Raw genomic sequence first — 27,951 nt, forward strand, 5'->3', positions numbered from 1 at the left:
CCACCTCCTTCCTTCCGCATAGCGGCCCTGAGGCAGGTAAGGACAGCTGCCTCGTTCCTGCGGTGTCACACGGAGTGCTGTGTGCTGCCGCAGGAACGAGGAACAACCTCGTTACTGCTGCAGTAACGATTTTTGAGAATGTACCCCATGTCACCGATGAGCGATTTTGCACGTTTTTGCAACAATGCAAAATTGCTCATCGGTGTCACACGCAACGGCATCGCTATTGCGGCCGGATGTGCGTCACCAATTCCGTGACCCCAATGAGTTCGCATTAGCGATGTCGTAGCGTGTAAAGCCCCCTTTAGTCTTTAGATCCATCAGAAGCCCAAAATTATTATTAGCGTTGCAGAGAGAAGACTTCTGCAACTTTAAAATTATTTGCAGTTTTGATGGAGTATCAGGACAATAATTTTGATTCCCAGAGACTGAAACTCTGTACAGATCTGATGATTTGCTTAAGTGTATCAGTGCAGTAAAATATATCAGCATGGAGTCCTGGATACTCCGCTCACAGAGGATTGTCTGGACGAGACACAACGATGCTGAAATTAAAGCTCAATTGAATTCTTGTTGGCTAATCTATGTGCTCCGCTGGGTGCAGGTTACTGCGGAGGAGTTTTGCTGTATAGTATCCCGGGTGCGCTCCGCTGGGTGCAGGTTACAGCGGAGGAGTTTTGCTGTATAGTATCCCGGGTGCGCTCCGCTGGGTGCAGGTTACAGCGGAGGATTTTTGCTGTATAGTATCCCGGGTGCGCTCCGCTGGGTGCAGGTTACAGCGGAGGATTTTTGCTGTACATTATCCCGGGTTGTGCTCCGCTGGGTGCAGGTTATAGCGGAGGATTTTTGCTGTATATCATCCCGGGTTGTGCTCCGCTGGGTGCAGGTTATAGCGGAGGATTGTTGCTGTATATTATCCCGGGTTATATGCTCTGCTGGGTGCAGGATACAGCGGAGGATTTTTGCTGTATAATATCCCAGGTTATGTGCTCCGCGGGGTGCAGGTTACAGCGGAGGATTTTTGCTGTACATTACCCCGGGTTGTGGTCCGCTGGGTGCAGGTTACAGCGGAGGATTTTTGCTGTATAATATCCCGGGTTGTGCTCCGCTGGGTGCAGGTTACAGCGGAGGATTTTTGCTGTACATTATCCCGGGTTGTGCTCCGCTGGGTGCAGGTTACAGCGGAGGATTTTTGCTGTATAGTATCCCGGGTGCGCTCCGCTGGGTGCAGGTTACAGCGGAGGATTTTTGCTGTACATTATCCCGGGTTGTGCTCCGCTGGGTGCAGGTTATAGCGGAGGATTGTTGCTGTATATTATCCCGGGTTATATGCTCCGCTGGGTGCAGGTTACAGCGGAGGATTTTTGCTGTATAGTATCCCGGGTGCGCTCCGCTGGCTGCAGGTTACAGCGGAGGATTTTTCTGTATAGTATCCCGGGTTATGCGCTCCGCTGGGTGCAGGTTACAGCGGAGGATTTTTGCTGTACATTATCCCGGGTTATGCACTTTGCTGGGGGTCATCAATATATTAGTCCCGGACAACCCAACAATACACAATAGGACAAAAATGCCAGATTGTGTTAGTACTGGGCGACCATCTAATGTACAGACATATCCTAACAACGGAGGAAGAAAAATACGGCATTTTTGACTGCCAATATATCAGATCCTTTCATTTTTTGTTTATAGGGGTATGCACGAAAGCCTATTTCTGTATCTACTGATACAGCCTTGCACTGGCTACCTGGACACATACCTTGGCCACCAATTGGGGATCAGACGGTAGCCCCAGCATGCCACAGTGTCTTAATGCAAGGACGTGAAAAGGCGAGGGGCCACACATCCTATCTAAGGTAATTGTGCAGACACAAGGAGGGGGGCTCAATCTATGAAAAATAACTGGGAGAAATAAAATCATGTTCTATTTACAAGCTCACAAATGTGGGGATCACATCAAATACCAACCACCCCATAAACCTGCACGTGCCAATGTGAGCGAGACAAGGGGGTGCCAGACACCTCTGAGGGACAGAGGTCAGGGATGGAAGGTCCACATGATAGTATGGGGGCATCAGCCTGAACCCCGCTAACAGTATGAGGGGAATGGATCAGACGTTGGATTTCACCAGTCCCAAAATTCTAGGAATAATTGCTTTGTCTCACGATTAACTGTTAAGACACTGGGATTTCTGCCGGATACACGGCACCATCGCATGACCGCGCCACACAAGAATGACAAGATATGGTGCATTATATAGACGACCAAATTACTTCCTGCAGTCAGAGAAGTCAGTGCGATGGGCAAAGTGGTTACAGGTAGTGGCCATAGGTCACACTCCAGAACTACCCCATCCCCCAGCATCAGAAGTCACCCATCATCCCTCCCCCCTCCCCCCCCAGTCGTCACCCATCATCCCTCCCCCCCTCCAGTCGTCACCCATCATCCCTCCCCCCCTCCAGTCGTCACCCATCATCCCTCCCCCCCCTCCAGTCGTCACCCATCATCCCTACACCCCACGGCCCCCCCGTCACCCATCATCCCTACACCCCACGGCCCCCCCCAGTCGTCACCCATCATCCCTCCCCCCTCCAGTCGTCACCCATCATCCCTCCCCCCTCCCCCCCCAGTCGTCACCCATCATCCCTCCCCCCCTCCAGTCGTCACCCATCATCCCTCCCCCCCTCCAGTCGTCACCCATCATCCCTCCCCCCCCTCCAGTCGTCACCCATCATCCCTCCCCCCCTCCAGTCGTCACCCATCATCCCTCCCCCCCTCCAGTCGTCACCCATCATCCCTACACCCCACGGCCCCCCCGTCACCCATCATCCCTACACCCCACGGCCCCCCCCAGTCGTCACCCATCATCCCTCCCCCCTCCAGTCGTCACCCATCATCCCTCTCCCCCCAGTCGTCACCCATCATCCCTCCCCCCCTCCAGTCGTCACCCATCATCCCTACACCCCACGGCCCCCCCGTCACCCATCATCCCTACACCCCACGGCCCCCCCCAGTCGTCACCCATCATCCCTCCCCCCCCAGTCGTCACCCATCATCCCTCCCCCCTCCAGTCGTCACCCATCATCCCTACACCCCACGGCCCCCCCGTCACCCATCATCCCTACACCCCACGGCCCCCCCCAGTCGTCACCCATCATCCCTCCCCCCTCCAGTCGTCACCCATCATCCCTACACCCCACGGCCCCCCCCAGTCGTCACCCATCATCCCTCCCCCCCTCCAGTCGTCACCCATCATCCCTACACCCCACGGCCCCCGCCCAGTCACCCATCATCCCTACACCCCACGGCCCCCGCCCAGTCACCCATCATCCCTACACCCCACGGCCCCCGCCCAGTCACCCATCATCCCTACACCCCACGGCCCCCCCCAGTCACCCATCATCCCTACACCCCACGGCCCCCCCCAGTCGTCACCCATCATCCCTCCCCCCTCCAGTCGTCACCCATCATCCCTACACCCCACGGCCCCCCCCAGTCGTCACCCATCATCCCCTCCTCCCCTCCAGTCGTCACCCATCATCCCTACACCCCACGGCCCCCGCCCAGTCACCCATCATCCCTACACCCCACGGCCCCCGCCCAGTCACCCATCATCCCTACACCCCACGGCCCCCGCCCAGTCACCCATCATCCCTACACCCCACGGCCCCCCCCCAGTCACCCATCATCCCTACACCCCACGGCCCCCCCCCAGTCACCCATCATCCCTACACCCCACGGCCCCCCCCCCAGTCACCCATCATCCCTACACCCCACGGCCCCCCCCCAGTCACCCATCATCCCTACACCCCACGGCCCCCCCCCAGTCACCCATCATCCCTACACCCCACGGCCCCCCCCGTCACCCATCATCCCTACACCCCACGCCCCCCCCCCCGTCACCCATCATCCCTACACCCCACGGCCCCCCCCAGTAGTCACCCATCATCCCTACACCCCACGGCCCCTCCCAGTCGTCACCCATCATCCCTCCCCCCCCTCCAGTCGTCACCCATCATCCCTACACCCCACGGCCCCCGCCCAGTCACCCATCATCCCTACACCCCACGGCCCCCGCCCAGTCACCCATCATCCCTACACCCCACGGCCCCCGCCCAGTCACCCATCATCCCTACACCCCACGGCCCCCGCCCAGTCACCCATCATCCCTACACCCCACGGCCCCCCCCAGTCACCCATCATCCCTACACCCCACGGCCCCCCCCAGTCACCCATCATCCCTACACCCCACGGCCCCCCCCAGTCACCCATCATCCCTACACTCCACGGCCCCCCCCCAGTCACCCATCATCCCTACACTCCACGGCCCCCCCCCCCAGTCACCCATCATCCCTACACTCCACGGCCCCCCCCCCTCCAGTCACCCATCATCCCTACACTCCACACCCCCCCCCCAGTCACCCATCATCCCTACACTCCACGCCCCCCCCCCAGTCACCCATCATCCCTACACTCCACGGCCCCCCCCCAGTCACCCATCATCCCTACACTCCACGGCCCCCCCCCAGTCACCCATCATCCCTACACCCCTGACCCCACCAATCACCCCTGACCCCCCCAATCATCCCTGACCCCCCCAATCATCCCTACACCCCTGACCCCCCCCAATCATCCCTACACCCCTGACCCCACTAATCACCAATCATCCCTACACCCCTGACCCCACTAATCACCAATCATCCCTACACCCCTGACCCCACTAATCACCAATCACCATCCCTACACCACCCTGACCCCACTAATCACCAATCATCCCTACACCCCTGACCCCACTAATCACCAATCATCCCTACACCCCTGACCCCACTAATCACCAATCATCCCTACACCCCTGACCCCACTAATCACCAATCATCCCTACACCCCTGACCCCACTAATCACCAATCATCCCTACACCCCTGACCCCCACTAATCACCAATCATCCCTACACCCCTGACCCCACTAATCACCAATCATCCCTACACCCCTGACCCCACTAATCACCAATCATCCCTACACCCCTGACCCCACTAATCACCAATCATCCCTACACCCCTGACCCCACTAATCACCAATCATCCCTACACCCCTGACCCCACTAATCACCAATCATCCCTACACCCCTGACCCCACTAATCACCAATCATCCCTACACCCCTGACCCCACTAATCACCAATCATCCCTACACCCCTGACCCCACTAATCACCAATCATCCCTACACCCCTGACCCCACTAATCACCAATCATCCCTACACCCCTGACCCCACTAATCACCAATCATCCCTACACCCCTGACCCCACTAATCACCAATCATCCCTACACCCCTGACCCCACTAATCACCAATCATCCCTACACCCCTGACCCCACTAATCACCAATCATCCCTACACCCCCTGACCCCACTAATCACCAATCATCCCTACACCCCTGACCCCACTAATCACCAATCATCCCTACACCCCTGACCCCACTAATCACCAATCATCCCTACACCCCTGACCCCACTCATCACCAATCATCCCTACACCCCTGACCCCACTCATCACCAATCATCCCTACACCCCTGACCCCACTCATCACCAATCATCCCTACACCCCTGACCCCACTCATCACCAATCATCCCTACACCCCTGACCCCACTAATCACCAATCATCCCTACACCCCTGACCCCACTAATCACCAATCATCCCTACACCCCTGACCCCACTAATCACCAATCATCCCTACACCCCTGACCCCACTAATCACCAATCATCCCTACACCCCTGACCCCACTAATCACCAATCATCCCTACACCCCTGACCCCACTAATCACCAATCATCCCTACACCCCTGACCCCACTAATCACCAATCATCCCTACACCCCTGACCCCACTAATCACCAATCATCCCTACACCCCTGACCCCACTAATCACCAATCATCCCTACACCCCTGACCCCACTCATCACCAATCATCCCTACACCCCTGACCCCACTAATCACCAATCATCCCTACACCCCTGACCCCACTAATCACCAATCATCCATACACCCCTGACCCCAATAATCACCAATCATCCATACACCCCTGACCCCAATAATAACCAATCATCCATACACCCCTGACCCCACTAATTACCCATCATCCCCCACCCACACAACACCCGGATCACCCAGTACAGGAGTCGCACCTCAAACCGGCTCTTGGTCACCCCGTTCATCTCTCTCCGCATGGGGGCGCTGTGGGCGCTCTCGGGGTGCTGAGCCCCTTTGTGTCCGGGATCCGCCGAGTAGTGACGGGTGTCGCCTGTCCCCGTAGCAGTGACCGGATGGACGCAGCAGTGCGGCTGTGGCTGGAGCTCCGCGCCCCGGGCTGTGTCGTGTGCTGTCACCGGGGCTGCCCGGGATTCTCTCCCGTCTCTAAGGCCTTTAACTTTAGCCCAAAACAATAACACCCGCACCTGCCAGCATCGGCGCCTGTGATTGGCTGACTGAGGTAGAAGAGGGCGGGGCTACAAGCTGACAGCTGATCGTAGCCCCAGGGACTAATGGGAAAGCCGGCACCGGGGACTGGAGCAGAGGCCGGAACCTGCCGCCCACTCCCGGCTCACAGCCCTACACTCCGCCGGCATATCGGGCCCCGAGTACTCCTTCTCCTCCTAATACACATTTAGCCAATAAGAATGAGATCACGGGCATTTAAACGTGACGTCATTATCGCGGGAATCCTTACACTGGGAAGACTAGAGATTTAAAGGGACAGTACCCTAAAGTGTGTGCAGTCTATTGTTCCCTGTAAGCAGCCATTGCAGAATTGGGCGAGGCTGGCTGTACTGGGATCAGTCATAAATATGTGTCCCCATAGTGACTATATTTCCAGTCACAATACAGGAGATCTGTCCCTGTAATTTCTGCACAGTTTAGGCTCAGTGCCTTTTTATTTATAATAGCAGCAGGATTGCAGATTCATGGCCAAGAGTTTAATGGGTTAATCCGATTTGTCCGCTGTGTTTTTCTATCTTAAACCTGTGAGTAAGAAGATTTAGCTGGGGATTTCAGAGAGAGAATAGATCAGTCACCTGGAGGATTAAATCAGTTTCAGGAAAGGAGCAAGAATGTCTCCGGCAGCAGATCATGGTCCTGGCTTGTTTTCCTACAAAATGAAAATAGTAATGAATTCAAAGATTACAACTGATTATCTGCTTTCTCCATGTCCATCGTCTTCAGTAAAGGTAGCCTAGGAGCAAAGAAAAGGATTCCTATTCATTGTGTGCAATCAGGTAACGAAGATTCTAGAAAAATCATTTCCAAGAAACTTGCAAGGATGATGGTAGAACACATACTTCAAGGATGCTGAGCTGTAATACCAGATACAACCCGCAAGCAAGTGTGGCGCTGTTTCCAAAAGAAAACCGTCCTATATTACTAATCCGGTACACCCACTTAAATATATCTGAGGCATTGACATGAGTTAAGACTGTCCAACCCAGTACAGCAATGGAGTACATTAAGGTGTCATGAGATGAAAAAAAAAGAAGTGACATGCATTAACTGTAGGAATGGCAGGGGTTTTGGTGATTGGGACTACAGTCATGGCCAAAAGTTTTGAGAATGACAGCAAAATGATATTTTCACATGATCTGTTGCCCTCTGGTTTTTAATTGTGTTTGTCTGATGTTTACATCACATACAGAAATATAATTGCAATCATATTATGAGTACCAAAAGGTTATATTGACAGTTAGAATGAGTTAATGCAGCAAGTCAATATTTGCAGTGTTGACCCTTCTTCTTCAGGACCTCTGCAATTCTCCCTGGCATGCTCTCAATCAACTTCTGGATCAAATCCTGACTGATAGCTGTCCATTCTTGCATAAGCAATGCTTGCATTTTGCCAGAATTTGTTGGTTTTTGTTTGTCCACCCGTCTCTTGATGATTGCCCACAAGTTCTCAATGGGATTAAGATCTGGGGAGTTTCCAGGCCATGGACCCAAAATCTCTGTTTTGTTCCATGAGCCATTTAGTGATCACCTTTGCTTTATGGCAAGGTGCTCCATCATGCTGGAAAAGGCATTGTTGGGCACCAAACTGCTCTTGGACAGTTGGGAGAAGTTGCTCTTGGAGGACATTCTGGTACCATTCTTTATTTATGGCTGTGTTTTTAGGGAAGACTGTGAATGAGCCGATTCCCTTGGCTGAGAAGCAACCCCACACATGAATCGTTTCAGGATGCTTAACAGTTGGCATGAGACAAGACTGGTGGTAGCGCTCACCTCTTCTTCTCCTAATAAGCTGTTTTCCAGATGTCCAAAACAATCGAAAAGGGGATTCATCTGAGAAAATGACTTTACCCCAGTCCTCAGCAGTCCACTCCCTGTACCTTTTGCAGAATATCAGTCGGTCCCTGATGTTTTTTCTGGAGAGAAGTGGCTTCTTTGCTGCCCTCCTTGAAACCAGGCCTTGCTCAAGCAGTCTCCGCCTCACAGTGCGTGCAGAAGCACTCACACCAGCGCGCTGCCATTGCTGAGCTAGCTCGGCACTGCTGGTAGTCCGATCCCGCAGCTGAAATAGTTTTAAGATACGGTCCTGGCGTTTGCTGGTCTTTCTTGGGCACCCTGGAGCCTTTTTGGCAACAATGGAAGCTCTCTCCTTGAAGTTCTTGATGATGCGATAGATTGTTGACTGAGGTGCAATCTATATGTAGCTGCGATACTCTTCCCTGTTAGGCCATTTTTGTGCAGAGCAATGATGGCTGCACGTGTTACTTTAGCGATAACCATGGTTAACTGAAGAGAAACAATGATACCAAGCACCAGCCTCCTTTTAAAGTGTCCAGTGGTGTCATTCTTACTTAATCATGACTGATTGATCGCCAGCCCTGTCCTCATCAACACCCACACCTGTGTTAATGGAACAATCACTAAAACAATGTTAGCTGCTCCTTTTAAGGCAGGAATGCAATGATGTTGAAATGTGCTTTGGGGGTTAAAGTTCATTTTCTTAGCCAATATTGACTTTGCAAGTAATTGCTGTTAAGCTGATCACTCTTTATGACATTATGGAGTATATGCAAATTGCCATTAGAAAAACTTAAGCAGTAGACTTTGTAAAAATTAATATTTGTAGCATTCTCAAAACTTTTGGCCATGACTGTAGTGTGCGTGTTAGGCCGGCTTCTCACTTGCGATTTTCTCGCAGTAGTGCAATGCGAGAAATTCTCGCATTGCACTCGAACACATGTTAATCAATGAGGCAGCTCCCATCTGCTATTTTTTTCTCAGTCAAAATCGGACTGAGAAAAAAATCGCAGCATGCTGCGTTTTGGTGAGTTTCTCGCGCGAGTCTCTCCAATGCAACTCTATGGGAGCAGGTAAATAAACGGATGTCACACGGACCGGCACTCACACCATCCTAGTGGCATTCGTTTTTCTAAATACATTTATCGCATGTTTCACAAAACACTGGAAATGAGTGAGGTCTCACAATGTCGGTCAATCTCTACCTCTGTCAGCCGGTCTCTCCCTCTCGCTCTCTATTCACTCTCTGTCGGTCTCTCTCTCTGTCGGTCTGTCTCTCTCTCTGTCCATGTCGGTCTATTCCTTTGTTCTACTCAGAATTGAGTAGAACATTTTCCAAACCCAATATAAAGAATATTTTCTCAGAATTGTTATTGTGTTATAATGATCATTTAAAATCCTGGTGAAACATCCCTGTATATGTAAGAAACTATTAAGTTTTGATGATTATTGATCTCAGGCTGTTTTTTGGACATCTTAGTGACTTGCACACTGCACTAACACGGTTGTGGTGATGGTGGTAGTTTGTTGTGGATTTAAGGGTCAGTGAGGGACAGCCGCCGAGGAGCGGGGGCACCAAGGATTAGGGTGTTTACACTCCGCTGGTAGGTAGGGGGAAATTGAATAGAGAAAGCAGTAGCCTACCCCTACCTAAACCAAAAAACCATCCAAAGTATATCCTCGAGTGGCGCACTTGTCCCAAAACTCACCAATTCATCCACCTTTTAGTGGCTATTTTTTGTGCACTGTATCAACCGTTTTTAAAATAGATGACTGAATAAAGACAATTTTTAAAAAATAGGGAATTAATATTTGGTTTGCTGCGGTCTAGTCCTTTCCCCCCCCTCTCTCATACTCACCGATCACCAGCGCGGCGCTGCACAGCGTTCACACTGCTCCGGCGGCTTCTCTTTTGAAAAAGCCGGCCGCTCATTATTCAATTTCGTATTCCCTGCTTTACCCGCCCACCGGCGCCTGATTGGTTACAGCCAGGCACGCCCCCACGATGAGTGACAGCTGTCTCACTGCAACCAATCACAGCTGCTGGTGGGCGGGTCTATATCATGCAGTAAAATAAATAAATAATTAAAAAATAACGGCGTGCGGTTCCCAACAATTTTAATACCAGCCAGGGTAAAGCCACATGGCTGAAGGCTAGTATTGTCAGGATGGGGAGCCCCACGTTATGGGGAGCCAACCACCCTAACAATATCAGCCAGCAGCCGCCCGGAATAGCCGCATCCATTAGATGCGACAGTCCCGGAACTGAACCCGGCGATCCGAAATTGCCCTGGTGCCGTGGCAATCGAGGTAATAAGGAGTTAATGGCAGCAGCCCATAGCTGCCACTAAGTCCTAGATTAATCATGGCAGGCGTCTCCCCAACATACCTTCCATGATTAACCTGTAAGAGTAAAAAAATGAAGACATACACCAAAAAATCTTTTATTTGAAATAGATAACAAAAAAACCCAACCCTCTTTCACCACTTTATTGAAGTCCACAAATACCCTTCCATGTCCGATGTAATCCACAGAGGTCCCTCGACGCTGTCAGCTATGCTACATGGGAAGCTGACAGAGAGCGGTCACAGACCATGACCGCTCTCTGTGAGCTCCCCACAGCGACTGAAGTGATTTGCGCTATCAGCGATGACGTCACTCAGATTACCCGCGGCCACAGATCTCAGCAGGACTTCTGCTGTGGCCGCGGGTAACCTCAGTGACGGCACCGCTGATCGCGCAGCTCACTGCGGTCACTCAGGGGATTTGCGGTCACCGGTGAGACCTTCACCGGTGACCGAAAATCAGGGGCCATGCATGCGACACAGACAGAGCCGCAGAATGACAATGAAGTCGGGTGAAGTTCATCCGACTTCATTCTGATCGTGCGGCTCCGTCTGTGTCTGCTGTCAGCGGCCATGTAGCAGAGCTGAATGGCAGATGATATAGGAAAAACGGATCCCATACGCATCAAACACACATTGCACATGCACTGCAATCATGAGAAAAATCCCAGGATCGCAGTGCAGTTGCATTGCACACTGATCATAAAGTGAACTGAAATCGTCCGACTTTTTATCATGCAACTCGGACCGATTTTACACGCATAAGTGTGTTTCCAGCCTTAGATCTGTGAGACTGTGTCCAGAAGGGTGTGGTGAACACTATACGGGGCCTGCAAGGGACCAATCCCAAATGGGGCCAGGCATAGTCGGACTGGGGTGTCTGGGGCCCACCAGGAGAATTGACTCTAGGGCCCCACCCAACAGCTAAATATAAATACCCATTAGCGTTATCCCCATTATAGTGGAGTATCGACTGTAAGGGCTCATGCGCATGTTGCGTAATAGCATGCATTTACGCTGCGTATTGCACTGCAGCGTAAATGCATGTGTGACGCCCTGGACACCCCAGGGGTCACAGGTCATTACACTCACTACATACACCCCCACCCCAGTAAGGTACCAACAGTCAACCAAAAGACCTGATTGCCTCCCTCAGAGTCAGACAGGCACACCAGGTGGGCGGAGTCAGGCGGAAAGACACGCCCTCCGAGGAGTCTGCTGGCCTGAGGCAGGAAAACAGTAGGGAGTTCAAGTTTAGAGTTTGAGGAGAGAGGAGCTCAGTTCTGTGTGGAGCCTGGGTTGGAGCCTAAGACCCCAGATCAGTCAGGCAGGCAGACGGTAGTGGCCGCCTGCAGGAGACCAGGAATACGACTAGCGGAACCGTAAGGGACCGGTCCCGTAGTGGCCCGCCGGAACCAAACCGAGGAGATAACGGGATACCGGAGCACCAGGCAGGGTACTCAGACCCCGAACTAGGCTATAAGCCACCACCATAGTCAAATCAACTGATTGCGGTCTGGATCTCAGGGGTTCATTCCCACCTAAGTCCCGATTGAAGGCAACAGCCCAACCCGTCCGGATAGTAGCCACCGCCAGAGGCCAGAGATCCAAGGGCCAGCGTCTGCGGGCAAATGGGCTCCTATGACACATACACGCCGGGGAGCGGGCTACCAGTGCCCCGTCACAGTAGCCAAGATCACATACAGGTGCAGGAGAAAGGCGGACATTACCAACCTATCTGGAGAAACTGCAGCAGGCTGCGGGCCCCGTTCGTCACCCCATTTGGTTTACCAGTGACTCTGTGTGGTTTAATCGTGAGTACACCAGTGCCATCAGGCACCGCACCGCGCTGCACCGCACTACTGCCCCTGCACCCCGGCCCTCACTACCGGGCCCAGGGACCAACATCCCCTACCCACGGAGGGGTCAACACCTAGCTGCGCCCCTACACCGCTCCCGGATTCCCCGCACCTTTAACGCAGCGGTGGTGTCCACCATCACCACAACCCGTGGGTGGCGTCACGAACTTTACAACACAACCACCCCACAACCCCTGCGTGCACCGCCACTACACCCTTCCAGAGCGACGTGACCCCCGGGTCCAGAGGCGGTCGAACCTCCGACACACACGAGCCCGGACCCGAGCGGCTCGGCGATCGCATCCGAGGCCGCGGGGCGGTACACGTCGACTCTTCTGGCATCACAAACAGGATAGAACCAGTCTACTTACCGGTAGACGTGTGCCTTGTGGTTCCCGTCAGCGGCGTCCTGCCGAAAAATCTGAAGATCCGCCATCTTGGGTGCGAAAGTTTCCAGCTCGAGTCGTCTTCCCCGAGCACTGAAGGCGTGAAAGTGAAGCCCCGCCCCCAAAGAGAGAAGTGCTGTAGAAAGACCAAGGGGGGAGCGGGTGAAGAATGGCGACATGTAACTTACGCCGTGAAGTGCAGGGGCGCCAGGACTCTGCCGAAACACGTTCCTGGACACCAACGCGGCAGGATATCTCAGAAGATCCAGGCCCAAGTCCACTTCATGCTGGCAAAGTGGACGTCGGGGATGAAGGGCCTGGCTGCAGCTGTCCGGGCGCGCGAAGTGGAGATAATCTTGGAGGAGCGGGTAAGCAGTGACCCACGCCCCTATGTCCCCCAGGGATCGGCCGCTGCGGCTGAGGGACCCGGCCTGCTCCCGTCCGCCACACCGTCTCCCTCGTTGCCCGTGCCCGAAGCCAACGCCCCGACCGACCCGCTGCCCCAGTCCGTGGCAGCGGAGCCCGTACCACCTACGGGGGAGGACCCAGTTACTGGGCCCTCAGGCCTTACCATCACCATCGCTCCAGCACCGCCGACGACATCCCATCCGGCCCCGAGCATGGCCGCAACAGAGGCGACCCTCGCCCAGAAGTCCAGACACCCGGCCTCGGCTGAAGCACGGCGGGAACGCAACTGCCAAGTGGCAGAGCAGGCCTCGTCACAGCGGGGTCCCTCATTACTGAAAGTGCTGGTCGTAGCCGGCACGGAGGGACTCCAGCTGGGCCCGTCCCCCACACAGGCTGATCCGGAGCAGGCCACTGATCGGTGGGGCCCACGGCAGTATGAGAGGCCGGTCGTAGTCGGCGCTGAGGGCACCCAAGTGATCCTGGCTCCTGGGCAGAAGAGCGGATGTGAATGCCCGCGTTTATTCTGAAGAAAGTTGAATCGATAGCGGTTCCCGGCTACCTTGCTGTCGGTCCCCGTTGGGACCCTGTTGATGTTCCAGTTGGCCCTCAAGATTAAAGAGTCCGGTCAGAGGAGCAGTCGTACCCCGCACCGCCGGCAGCTGAAAATGGAGTCCTGTGGGACAGTGTCGCCCGTGAGTGAGTGTGGCATTGGGGGCTTGTGCTGTCCGGTGGTGGACTGTGGGAAAGCTGCAGGAGGAAGCTGTACTGGAGTCAAGTGTTGTGGATAGCCCCTGGGACCCAACTGACAGTCCCCGTTGGGACCCTACAGCAAGTCCCTGTTGGGACCCTACAGTTTTGTTTTATGGTAGCGGACCTGGCTACTGAAGTGCCTGTCCCTGTTGGGACTGATGTTGTCCTCTTTTTCCCTTAAGACAAGGCTGAGAACTAGCAAGCCACCCAATAACTACTGGGCTTGTAAATGTTGCCCAACTGCCCTTCCCGCGGCTGCCAGTCTCCGGAGAGGCTGGTTGGAGGAGGGACCCGCAGCAGAGCAGGCTGGGGTCCGGTTACCATCAGAACCGGTGACCATCCTCCGGGTCAGGGGTCTCCTTGGACGTGGGGCCTCTGAATGACTGTGAAGCACCGTACCCGTTCCCGCTTGGATAGCCTGGCCAGGTTCCTGTTTCCGGACTGGGGAAAAGGGGTGCTGCCCATTTCTTAGGAGTAGCATCAAGGTCTAGGTTGCTTGGGTGGGAAAGCGGAAGGACATGGACCCGTTCCCCGTATGTTTAATAAAAATGTTCCGTTTGCAACAGTTCAAGTAATGTGCCTCCCGTAAGGGAAGAAATTAAAGAAATGCTTTTGAATGTTTTAATCTGTTTATATCTTTACAGAAAATAAAAACCGGTAATGGACGGGCAGCCCGCGGATGGTCTGCATTAAACCAAGGGGGAATGTGACGCCCTGGAAACCCCAGGGGTCACAGGTCATTACACTCACCACATACACCCCCACCCCAGTAAGGTACCAACAGTCAACCAAAAGACCTGATTGCCTCCCTCAGAGTCAGACAGGCACACCAGGTGGGCGGAGTCAGGTGGAAAGACACGCCCTCCGAGGAGTCTGCTGGCCTGAGGCAGGAAAACAGTAGGGAGTTCAAGTTTAGAGTTTGAGGAGAGAGGAGCTCAGTTCTGTGTGGGGCCTGGGTTGGAGCCTAGGACCTCAGATCAGTCAGGCAGCAGACAGTAGTGGCCGCCTGCAGGAGACCGGGAATACGACTAGTGGAACCGTAAGGGACCGGTCCCATAGTGGCCGGCCGGAACCGAACCGAGGAGATAACGGGATACCGGAGCACCAGGCAGGGTACTCAGACCCCGAACTAGGCTATAAGCCACCAACATAGTCAAATCAACTGATTGCGGTCTGGATCTCACGGGTTCATTCCCACCTAAGTCCCGATTGAAGGCAGCAGCCCAACCCGTCTGGATAGTAGCCACCGCCAGAGGCCAGAGATCCAAGGTCCAGCGTCTGCGGGCAAATGGGCTCCTACGACACATACACGCCGGGGAGCGGGCTACCAGTGCCCAGGCACAGTAGCCAAGATCACATACAGGTGCAGGAGAAAGCCGGACATTACCAACCTATCTGGAGAAACTGCAGCCGGCTCCGGGCCCCGTTCGTCACCCCGTTTGGTTTACCAGTGACTCTGTGTGGTTTAATCGTGAGTACACCAGTGCCTTCAGGCACCGCACCGCGCTGCACCGCAATACTGCACTACTCGGTCGCAGCCGAGGCCGCGGGGCGGTACACATGCGTCCTGCGTCCCCTGCACAATCAATGAAGATTGTGCATGACACGTGCACACGTTGCTTTTATGAACGCAGCGATTTGGGTGCTAAAATTTTGACCCAAATCCGTGCATTCATAAAAGCAGCATGTCAATTATTTGTGCGTTCTGGATGCAGCTCCCTCTCTGTCTATGGTGGGGGCAGCAGCCAGAGCGCATTAAATCGGCTTTTTTAACAAAAATACTGCATTCATTCTGCAGCGATTTGAAGCGCACATGTGCTGTCAAATCACTGCAGAATAATCAGCAGTTACGTGCGCATGAGCCCTACAGCACAGGCCGCTCCTGAACATCTGTTGTGCAGCATAACTGATGTACAATTACAGTAGTTTGCAGTAAAGGGGGATCTTTGGTGAAAACAAGTTATCACCGATTCACAGGTCAGTTAGGTGATAACTTATTGCTTGTGGTACCAGACCAGTGGAAACCGCACCGATCGGAAGACTGGGTAACTTTTAATCCCATTATAAAATGCAGCGAGAGGTTGGATGTGTGATCACAGCTCCATTCATCCTGTTTGGGCAGTCAGAAAAAGCCAAGGACAGCACACGGCAGCCACTGTGGAAATGAATGTATCAGCGGTCGAGTCGGACATGAGCTCCAGTGTAATGGGGGATAAATGTTGCACATTTTGCCGATCCGTGCAGGTCCCAGCAATCAGACCCCACTGATAAATAAGTTATCACTTATCCTTAGGCCACATTCACACTTTCAGTACTTGGTCAGTATCTTACATCGGAATTTATAGCCAAAACCAGTGTTTCTATTATACTTTACCTCTGATTTTACCATTCCTGGTTTTGGCTACAAATACTGAGGTAAAATACCAGCCAAATACACAGTGTGTGCATGTGGCCTTAGAATAGGTGTAATGCTACAGTGTAATGGTCACAGAACAGGGAGGGGTTAAATGTTCAAGTATTTAATCTCTTTTGGAACTTCCCTTATTGATAGAGAGAAAATGTGAACTCCAAACATAATACAATTCACTATAGCAAAACCAATAATACCACATACAGGGAGAAATACCGCCACACCGTGACCAATAACATATTTCCACCACACAGTGACCAAATACAACCACATTCAAGAGAGTAATACTGCCACACCCTAATTAGACCACGTAATAACCGAATATTACCACATACAAGGGAGAAATAGCACAACACATTGACCAGATCATATAATGGCCGAATAATACCACATACAGGGAGAAATATCGTCACACTGTGACCAGACAACATATTATAATATTACAACCACATAGTAACCGAATACAACCACATACAAGGGAGAAATACCGCCACACCGTGACCAGACCACATAGTGACCAAATAATACCACATACAAGAGAGAAATACCATCATACCGTGACTAGACCACATATTACCATGACATAGTGACTGAAAACAACAACATACAAGGATCAAATACCAACACTCCATGACCAGACCACATAGTGACTGAATAATACTACAATAATGATCACTAATAACACTAATTATTACCATCAGTACCATTATACACAGGAGCTCTGTATATAGTGTATAGTGTGTGTGTGCATGCAATACACTGACTTACCAGTGACGTCTCTAGCTGAAGGTATTCATCTTCGTTTTTTTCTTCATCCGGCACAGACCGCCATCACTTCTTCCTGCCATGACACAACTCTGCAGAAAATAACACACGGTCACCTATAGCTGATCATTTCCAGATCACATTCTACACTTTTTCCCCAATTTCTTCACTATGTTAGACTTTTGTTCACCCCATGGGAGACAGTATCCTCAAATGTAAATTACATTAGAGCAATAATAATGTCCCCTAATTTTCCCATACAGTAATTATGTCCACCATTTGCCACCATAAACCAATAATGTATGTTCCTCGTTCTGGCCCTATATAGTAATTATGCCCCCATCTTGGCCCCCTATATTTAATAATGTCTTCCTTCATGGACCTTCCCAGCCTGATAATATCAGTCTGCTGCTGTCTGCTTTACATTTGCTGGTTATCCAGAATAGGAGGGAACCCACGTTTGAACACATACCTGGGGAGTCGCAAGGCCTGCTAGGTTACTTGTTTTCTATTTTCTGCAAGATTACTTTAGTTAGAAGTTTGAAACTCTAGGTATTCCTATTTTTATGTTATAGGCATTTCGGTAAAACAACTCTTTTTTGGGACTACCCCATATTCACATACCTGAGGCCTTTTAGGCCTGTACTTGGTTTACATGTGATCCTCAGTCTTTTTGTCTGTACTGTTGCTGGGGAAGACTTTGTCTTTATCTTGTCTTACTTTGTCTTTGAACTTTTGATGGCTACCATGATGGAGCGAAGCAACACAAAATGCTTGTCAAGGCAAATTACGGAAGCTATGATCCTATGTGGTATACATTTTCAGGAACATCCAAAGCCAAGAGAAAAAAAAAAGAAAGCGCTGTTATATTTGTCCAGCAGAGAAGGAGAGGAAATCTGAGCGTTTCTGTACTGCTTGTGGATAAAATGTCTGCAAGGAACATTCTTCCGAAAAAATAATATGTGAAAATTGTTGGGGTAATGAGTAATGTTGAGAAGAAAAGTTTTTGAAAAGAAATATTCCTGCACCATGTTTACTACAACTTTTATATAAAAAACTTTTAGAGAAAAAAATCCCCAAAAATTAGTCCAGTCCCCCCAGAGACATTTATGTTTGCCTGAAATGGTGGTACAATATTTGCATAATTTTGTAAAGAATGGCAAACCAAAGGCCAAAAAAGGACTTATGTTTTCTTTTCCACAAAATTTATGAACCACTTGCAACATTTTCAAGAATGTGGCACAAAAAACCTTTGACAAATACACAAAACAAAAAATAAAGAAAAGAAAAAAATAAATAATAAGACACAAATAATGTATGGGGTCCAATGTGTTTTACAGAACATCAAGAGGACATGGTAAATATTCCACCTCCTCCGCCTCTTCCAAGTTACAATACACTGTGTGGACAAGGAACGGACATGAATAGTTCAGAAGGCTCTATGTCTGACGACAAAAAGGACTGTGACCTCCAACTACAGTAAGTTATTACCAATTATATGTCTGCATGTTTGTATATAGATATATTTATAATGATATATGTAGTTTTAACATACACAGATATTGAGGCAAATAATTAGAAATTGGGCACTTTAGAGCTAAACATGTTAACATTATTTATTATCTAGAGCAGGGTTTCTCAAACTTTTCTACTTGTTCCTCTTTAGTAGAGATGAGCGAACCTCTGAAGGCTCGAGTTCGGTTCGGTTCGTCGAACAGAGGTCCCGTTCGACGAACCGTTCAGCGAACCACTCGAACCCCATTGAAAACAATGGGAGGCAAACACAAACACATAAAAACACATTATACATGTACACATACAGTTAATAAACATTGCCATAACACTTACAGGTCCCCGCGACGCGTCCTGCACTCCGTCTCCCGCCGCTTTTCCTTCCGATAATCGCTGCGTTCTCCCGCTAACTAGCACTGATGATAGGACCTATCGTAACGTCAAAATAGCATGTGACCAGTCACGTGTCTATTATCTCTTTGGCTACAGACTGGTCACATGGTTAGATGTGATTGCTAGGTCCTGTCAGTGCATCTCTCCGGTAAGTGGTGCTCGTTTGAGCAAGTCCTTTTACCGGTGAGATGCTCTGGCACATGATCGCCTTCCCCATCCATGCATGTCGGCGCTCTTTACAGAGTCAGCCCACATGCAGGGACTACATGCCACAGCCGGTGAATAGCGGCATCGGGAATCACGTGATTGGAGCACCGTTGCTATGGTAACCCGTCTGTCAGCGGTGACGTCACCGCTTACAGCACGCAGCTGCTGCTCACTCACTGAGTGAATAGACTGCACGGGAAGCAGCAGCGTCTTCCTCCCATGCAGTGCTGTCTGATGTAGCAGAGCTGCATGGGTTGAAGGAGAAAGAAGACAGAAGACCAGGCTTGTGGAGGGCTGACAGGGAGTAATAAACATGGAGTCTCTAATGTGTCTGTGTATTTATTTCTATTAAAGTATTATTTCTCTGTGTGGTGTCTTTTTTTAACCCTTTATGGTAGAATCTTAATGGCCGGGTCAAACTTGCCTGAGATTAAGAATCTCTGGCTTAATACTAGCTAGTAAAACAAAGCTGTTATTAACTCATTATTACCCAGCAAGCCACCCGGGCAGCTGGAAGAGTTGGATACAGCGCCAGATGATGGCGCTTCTATGAAAGCGCCATTTTCTGGGGTGGCTGCGGACTGCAATTTGCAGCAGAGGCGCCCAGAAAGCGTGGGCCAACCTGTGCTGCGGATTCCAATCCCCAGCTGCCTAGTTGTACCTGGCTGGACACAAAAATGGGGCGAAGCCTATGTCGATTTTTTTTTAATTATTTCATGAAATACATGAAATAATTAAAAAAAGGGCTTCCCTATATTTTTAGTTCCCAGCTGGGTACAAATAGGCAGCTAGGGGTTGGTGGCAGCCGTACCTGCCAGTTGTACCTGGCTAGCATGCAAAAATATGGCGAAGCCCATGTCATTTTTTGGGGGCTCAAAAAAATCCTGCATACAGTCCTGGATGGAGTATGCTGAGCCTTGTAGTTCTGCAGCTGCTGTCTGCTCTCCTGCATACACTAGTGAATGGAGCATGCTGAGTCTTGTCGTTCTGCAGCTGCTGTCTGCTCTCCTGCATACACTAGTGAATGGAGTATGCTGAGCCTTGTAGTTCTGCAGCTGCTGTCTGCTCTCTTCCATACAGACAGACAGCAACTGCAGAACTACAAGGCTCAGCATACTCCATCCAAGACTGTATGGAGGAGTTTTTTGCCCCCCAAAAAAATTACGTGGGCTTCGCCATGTTTTTGTATGCTAGCCATGTACAGCAGGCAGCTACGGGCTGCCCCCAACCCCCAGCTGCCTATTTGTACCCGGATGGGAACCAATAATATAGGGAAGCCTTTTTTTTTTTAATTATTTCATGAATTTCATGAAATAAAAAAAAAAAATGACGTGGGCTTCGCCCAATTTTTGTGTCCAGCCAGGTACAACTAGGCAGCTGGGGATTGGAATCCGCAGCTCAGGGTGCCCAAGCTTTCTGGGCACCCCTGCTGCGAATTGCAGTCTGCAGCTGCCCTAGAAAATGGCGCTTTCATAGAATCGACATCTTCTGGCGCTGTATGCAACTCTTCCAGCGGGTCGCTCGCTGGGTAATAATGGGGTTAGGGCTAGGTATATATTATCAACTGGCCCTAAGCCCGAAATTCATGGTGTCACGCCAATATTAGACATGGCCACCATGAATTTCTAGTACAGATAAAAAAAAACACAGTACACAGAAAAATATTTTTATTAGAAATAAAAAACAACACAATTAGTGACTCCATCTTTATTGAAATAAAGAACCCCACTCCGCAGTAATCCTGGGTCAAGGGTCCTGCGCCATCCAATCCGGATCCAATATCATCTGATCGGTTTGCTGGAAGGCAAAACGATCAGATGATGTGTCAGGTTCAAGGGCCTGAATCACATGACACAGCAGCTGATTGTATAAACGGCTTTTATACAATCAGCTGACGCATCAGTGCAAAAAAACCCCCCAAAAAACTACACACTTCTGTGCAGACTCCTGTCCAACAGCATCAGCTGATAGTTTAGCCGGCCGGGCGGTAAAAAGCCGGCCTCACCGCTCAACTTATAGTGTCAGCTGATTCCGTCAGGTGACCGAATCAGCTGATCATCGCCAGGTCTGAGAGAAAGAAGAGAGAGAGAGGAGAGAGAGAAAACAGAAGAGAGAGAGGGAGAGAGAGAAGAGAGAGAGGAGAGAAAAGAGAGAGAAGAGAGAGAGGGAAAAAGAGAGACAGAAAGAGAGAGAGAGAAAAAGAGAGAAAAAGAGAGAGAGGGTTAAAGAGAGAAAAAGAGAGAGAGAGAGGGGAAAAGAGAGACTGAGAAAAAGAGAGAAAAGAGAGGAGAGAGGGAGAGAGAGAAAGAGAGAGACAAGAGAGAGAGAGAAAGAGAGAGAGAAAAGCGAGAAGAGAGAGGGAAAAAGAGAGACTGAGAAAAAGAGAGAAAAAGAGAGAGAAAAAGAGAGAGAAAAAGAGAGAGAGAAAAAGAGAGAGAGAAAGAGAGAGAGAAGAGAGAGAAAAAGAGAGAGAGAAAGAGAGAGGGAGAGAGAAAAAGAGAGAGGAGAGAGAGAGAAGAGAGAGAAGAGGGGGAGAGAGAGGGAAAAAGAGAAAAAGCGAGACAGAGAGAAAAAGAGCGAGAGAGGAGAGAGAAAGAGAGCGGAAGAGAGAGAGAGAAAGAGAGAGCGAGCAATGCAGCCTCATTCCGTGAACTGCTCCGATTTTAGAGGTGTGTCCCGCGGCTCACAGCTGATGTCCGGCTCCTCCCATCAATGCATAATTAAATGAAATTCTAATTATAAACAATAATAATAATTTAAAATTAAAAATAAATTACATTTTTTACCAGGACGGCCGGGATTTTGACTCATGACCTAATGCTTCTTAGACGGGAGCTCTATCCATTTAGCCACTGGCTCTATTGAGAAACATAGGCAGATTTGGTAATCTTGACATCTACATTGCAGAGTGAAGTATGGTGACAGCGCGGCTTACTTCAGCTGCTACGTGAAGAGGACACTGATCGCTCACTGTCATCTTCAAGTAGCAGAGCTAACAGTGTCGTGTGGATTACTTCGGACCTGGATTGTTGTTTGGGGATTTTAATAAAAAGGTAAATGAGGTGTTTTTTTGTCTTTCATTCCAAATAAAGGATTTTTCGCTGTGTTTCTTTACATTCACTTACAGTTTAATCATGGAAGGTGTCTCGGGGAGACGCCTGTCATGATTAACTTTTTATTACCCCGATTGCCACCGCACCAGGGCAATTCGGGATGAGCTGGGTAGAGTCCCGGGACCGCTGCATCTAATCGATGCGGCAATTCCGGGTGGCTGCTGGATGATATTGTTAGGGTGGTGGGCTCCCCATAATGTGGCGCTCTCCATCCTGACAATACCAGCCTTCAGCCGTGTGGCTTTATCCTGGCTGGTGTTAAATATGGGGGAACCGCATTTTTTTTTAATTTATTTATTTTACTGCATGATATAGAGCCGCCCACCGGTGGCTGTAATTGGTTGCAGTGAGACAACTGTCACTCATCGTGGGGGCGTGTCTGACTGCAACCAATCATGGGCGCCGGTGGGCGGGGAAAGCATGGAATAACTAATTGAATAATGAAGCGGCCGCCATTTTCAAAAGAGGAAATGCCACTAGAGATTTGTGACAGCCGTGCAGCGAGATGCCCGTGATCGGTGAGTAGGAAAGAGAGTGGGATTATGCTGGGGACACAGGACGCATGCAGATACGAAAGGTGCGCACATACTTACTGTGAAAAACCACGCTTTTGGTGCTCGAACCGTTCTCGAACGTTACTCGAACTGTCGAACTTTTAGCAAAAGGCTTGAGTTCGTCGAACGACTCGAACACCCCCCAAAATCACTCGAGCATGAAATTGGCGAACCTCGAACATCGCTCATCTCTACTCTTTAGACATACCCAAGAAATGCCCAAGCATCACCAGGAAAATTTAGATGGTGAATGGGCCTCGCCACCTGTAATTTGACGGCTGTAATGTGGTCACCTCCTCTGACGGTAAGTTAATTTTATCTTCATTTTAAGCAATTTCTAATATTTTCTGGGTCTCCAACCCCCGACTGGCAACATGAAGTCAGTTCGTACAATGAGAACATTCTGGTTTGTATCTTTCAATATTTCAAAATTTATTTAATGGAGAAACAACATTTTAAGAAAAAAATAGTCTCTGGAATCTACATCACATCAGTGAATGAACCTTAGACATAAAGGAAATTATCTACAAGAAACACATAGAAGCTTTTTATTTTATTAAAATGTATTTCAATATTTTGTGTTGCAGGAGAACATAAGGACAAAATGCAGATTATTGTTGATGATGCTCCTCTTGGACCCAAGACTGAAAATGGAGATATCCTTGAGGAGACCAAGACTTCTGTGCCTGGCACCCCTGATGTAATAATCAACATGCCAGATGAGGATGTGGTCATCTTCTATGATCGTAAGTTTATTTTATCTTCACTTTGGGCAATTTCTAATATTTTCTGGGTGTCTAACCCCACACCGGAAATGAAGCAGAGTTAAAGACTATTAATATTTATAAACATTGTTTTACAGAAGGACAAGAGGACACGGAAGATATTTCACCTCCACCAAGAAACATCAACACTTGCTAGTGCGCAAACATGCGCTTTATGATAGACCTTTATGCCTACTTAAAAACAAAGGACGGAGACCTCCTGCCTTGGTAAGTTCTTATGACTTTGTATTCTGTCACCAGACAGACCATGGGTGGTTCCTGGGCTTTACCATCTAGAGTTAAAGCCCATACATAAGTCAAAAATATTTCTCAGTGGTGTTTATTTGTCTCATAAACCCAATATATATATATATATAATAATATAATGTTAGAATAACTAAAAATGACCAACGATCTTTTTAAATTAAATATTGCTGCAGTCATAGAACGGAGTGTGTGGCCCACGATCACTTCTAGGGAAACTGCCCCCTCCCAGCTACACCTCTAAGGGAAACCTAAAAGTATGACAGGCACTGATCTAATGCATGACATAATCATTTTGGCAGTCCTGCTGATTATCATATATATCCATGTATTTATATTATTCCTTACTATTGTCCTTATTTTCTGATATATGTATTGCAGGTGAGGCAAAGCGAGGTCTTAAGCAGATTCCGGGCTCGGTCTCTGCTCCCACCCATAGACATGACACATACTGGACTTTCCGCAGTCAGATGTAGTCACAATACAAGTGACTTTCCTGCTGCATCTAGAGGCAGATTCCAGGCTCGGTCTCTGGTGTCACCCATGGATATCACATTTACCGAACTTTCCGCAGTCAGACGTATTCACGAACAAGTGACTTACCTTCTGCAAAAAGAGGCAGATTCCGGGCTTGGTCTCTGCTCTCACACATGGATATTACTTTTACAGGACTTACCGCAGTCAGACGTATTCACAAACAAGTGACTTACCTGCTACATGAAGAGGCAGATTCTGGGCTCAGTCTCTGCTCTCGCCCATGGATATTACATTTACCGGACTTTCCACAGTCAGACATATTCACAGACAAATGACTTACCTGCTGTATGAAGAGGCAGATTCCGGGCTCGGTCTCTGTTCTCACACAGGGATATGATACTGGACTTTCCGCAGTCAGACGTATTCACAAACAAGTGACTTACCTGCTACATGAAGAGGCAGATTCTGGGCTCGGTCTCTGCTGTCAACATTTTACATGTAAAGCCCAAGGACAGGGCGCTCTTTTAGCCATGGTTCTCTAAAGGTTTTCTCCACTGGGGGTTTTTCCTTTCCTGAATGCTGAAGGACGACTCTTCATGAGTCAAGGCCCCCTGTCATCATCATTATCATCAAGGCCACATAAAAGATAATTGTCCTGACTTGTAATGAAAACTTCTATATTACACAAATTGAATGAAGTAAATAAAGAAGTCAGCATATATCACATGTATCTGAGTATTTTTATAAATGTTGTTGTAGCTTTTTTTTTCTGACTTAAAGTCAGATTACCGGATCACCAAGGAAGACAAATTGTGAGACTAGTCCATCTTAGTCACGAGCTCTTGTAGAAGAGAACACACACCAGTTGTGAGCATAAACTATTCTGATTATTCCCCTGTGAGTAGTTTTCTTATACCATTTACAGATAAATGTAATACTGCATGCAACGTTCCCATTGGAAGTTCCACTAGCTGCCCCTTCTCAGAAATGTTATGATAACTTTTATTTATCATGCCTTTCGCAGTATACTGCCCATAACACAGTTTTCTCAGAACATTGCATATGAGATAAGAATATATTGCACCAAATATGAAACCTTCAATATTAGACTACCGTAAAAGACTAGCTAATACTAAACAAAATGTAGAATGGAAAAAAATATTAACCCTTCTAATTGAATTCCTCCCTTTTGTAAATGGTGTAATATCTACCACAGGGTTAGTTGGTATCCACATAGGGGCTTCTGTCTCATTGGTATAGTATTCATGATGGGACTTACCTTCTACATGCATCACATATCCACCTCAGTGTGGACACCCACAACCCACAAGTAGTGGTCACCCATCATCTAGGGCCTATAACAAACCATAAATGATTCCGCATTGGATCTCTTGACACATATGCTATTCAATAACTTGGGTAATACATGCAATATATAACAAAAGTGAGTACACCCCTCTCATTTTTGCACATATTTTATTATACCTTTTCATGGGACAACACCCAAGATATGACACTCTGATACAATGTACAGTAGTCAGTGTACAGCTTGTATAACAATGTAAATTTGGTGCCCTCTAAATATCTCAATACAAAGCCATTAATGTCAAAACTATGTTGGAATACTGTCCTGTAGCCCAGAATCCAAAGGGAGGGGATCATTCCCTGTTTCAGTATGTGACAGTACATGGCATTTATGGTTCCCACAATGAACTGTAGTTCTTCACATTCAGCAGCACTCATGCAGCCCAAAACCATGATACTCCCACCACCATTATTGACTGTAGGCAGGACACACTTGTCTTTGTACTCCTCGCCTGGTTGCTGCCACTCACACTTGACACCATTAGAGTCAAATAAGCTTATCTTGGTTTCATCAGACCACAAGACATGGTTCCAGTAATCAATGTCCTTAGTCTGCTTGTTTTCAGTAAACTGTTTGCGGGCTTTCTTGTGCATCATCTTTAGAAGAGGCTTCCTTGTGAATGACAGCCATGCAGACCAATTTGATACAGTGTGCGGTGTATGGTCTGAGTACTGACAGGCAGACCCCCACCCCTGTAACCTCTGCAGCACTCATATGTCTATTTTGAAAAAAACAACCTCTAGGCATGTATGATGCTGAGAACAGCCATGGTGAAACCTGTTCTGAGTGGCACCTGTCTTTTTAAATCACTACATGGTCTTGCCCACTGTGCTGCAGCTCAGTTTCAGGGTGTTGGCAAACTTTTTATAGCCTACAGAAACTATTCTTTTTTTTCAGATCTTCCTAGAATTCTTTGCCATGAGGAGCCATATTGAACGTCCAGTGACCAGTATGAGAGAGTGTGTGAGCCATAACACCAAATGTTAAGGGCCGTTACACGCTACGATATATCTAACGATATGTCATCGGGGTCACGTCGTTAGTGACGCACATACGGCATTGTTTGACATATCGTAGCATGTAACAGCTACGAGTGCCTGTGAATGAGCAAAAATACCTTATCGTTGCTCATTGACACGTCGCTCATTTTCAAAAAATCGAACGTCCTTCTGCGCGCCGGTTGTTCATCGTTCCCGAGGCAGCACACATCACTCCAAGTGACACCCCGGGAACGATGAACTGCAGCTTACCTGCTTTCCACTGGCAATGCGGAAGGAAGGAGGTTGGCGGGATGTTTACGTCCCGCTTATCTCCGCCCCTCCGCTTCTATTGGGCGGCCGCTGTGTGACGTCCCTCCCCCTTCAGGAAGTGGATGTTCGCTGCCCACAGCGAGGTCGTTTGGAAGGTAAGTACGTGTGACGGGGGTTTATGACCTTGTGCGACACGGGCAACAAATTGCCCGTAATGCAGAAACATAGGGGGCGGGTGCGATGGCTCATGCGAATGAACGATACATCTATACGTGTAAAGCAGCCTTAACACACCTACTTCCCATTCACACCTGAGATCTTGTATTGTTACCAGCAGTTTTGACATTAATGGCTGTGTGTTGAGTTATTTAGAGGGGACGCCAAATTTACACTGTTATATACAAGCTGTACACTAACTACTGTATATTGTATCAAAGAGTCAGATTTTCAGTGTTGTCCCATGAAAAGTTCTAATAAAATATTTATAATAATGTTAGAGGTGTACTTACTTTTGTGATATACTGTATATCAGAGTTTTGATGACTATATACAACAATAGACAAAATAATGAAATCTACCAGATTCAAGAAGGAGAATATATTCCCCCCCCACACGAGTCTTTTTCTTCCTGTTCTTGTAACCATTTTTCCCTACAGTCACTTATTTTATGTATATCTGCTTTGACCTGGAGATTGTTTGGAGGTTCAATATAATGGCAACAGGCGGGAATAATTATTTGGCACTTTCCCCTTCTTTTGCTGTCTTGTAGTCTAGAACTATAGTATGTTATTCAATAACCAGTGGCGTACTGCTATGGGGCCCATGAGTAGTGATCACCCGT

The 27,951-nt window shown here is 49.0% G+C and overlaps 1 protein-coding gene and 1 long non-coding RNA gene across 3 annotated transcripts in view; one reads left to right on the top strand and one right to left on the bottom strand.

Moving 5' to 3' along the window:
• The window catches only part of FBXL20 (F-box and leucine rich repeat protein 20), a 63,348-nt gene extending 57,045 nt beyond the window's left edge, over positions 1–6,303 (bottom strand). For both annotated transcript variants that reach the window (XM_075350123.1, XM_075350121.1), the window contains exon 1: positions 6,180–6,303. In XM_075350123.1, coding sequence (XP_075206238.1) covers positions 6,180–6,221 — 42 coding nt within the window. In that variant the 5' untranslated portion in view covers positions 6,222–6,303. The remainder of the gene's footprint in view (positions 1–6,179) is intronic.
• Positions 6,304–6,544: 241 nt separating this feature from the next.
• On the top strand, positions 6,545–25,125 carry LOC142311577 (uncharacterized). The gene is made up of 5 exons (XR_012754282.1): positions 6,545–7,268; positions 18,551–18,689; positions 23,577–23,735; positions 23,852–23,981; positions 24,399–25,125. It is a non-coding gene; the product is annotated as an uncharacterized LOC142311577 (long non-coding RNA).
• The last annotated feature ends 2,826 nt before the right edge of the window (positions 25,126–27,951 follow it).

Source organism: Anomaloglossus baeobatrachus, chromosome 5, assembly GCF_048569485.1.
Source record: "Anomaloglossus baeobatrachus isolate aAnoBae1 chromosome 5, aAnoBae1.hap1, whole genome shotgun sequence".
NCBI classification, from domain to species: domain Eukaryota; kingdom Metazoa; phylum Chordata; class Amphibia; order Anura; family Aromobatidae; genus Anomaloglossus; species Anomaloglossus baeobatrachus.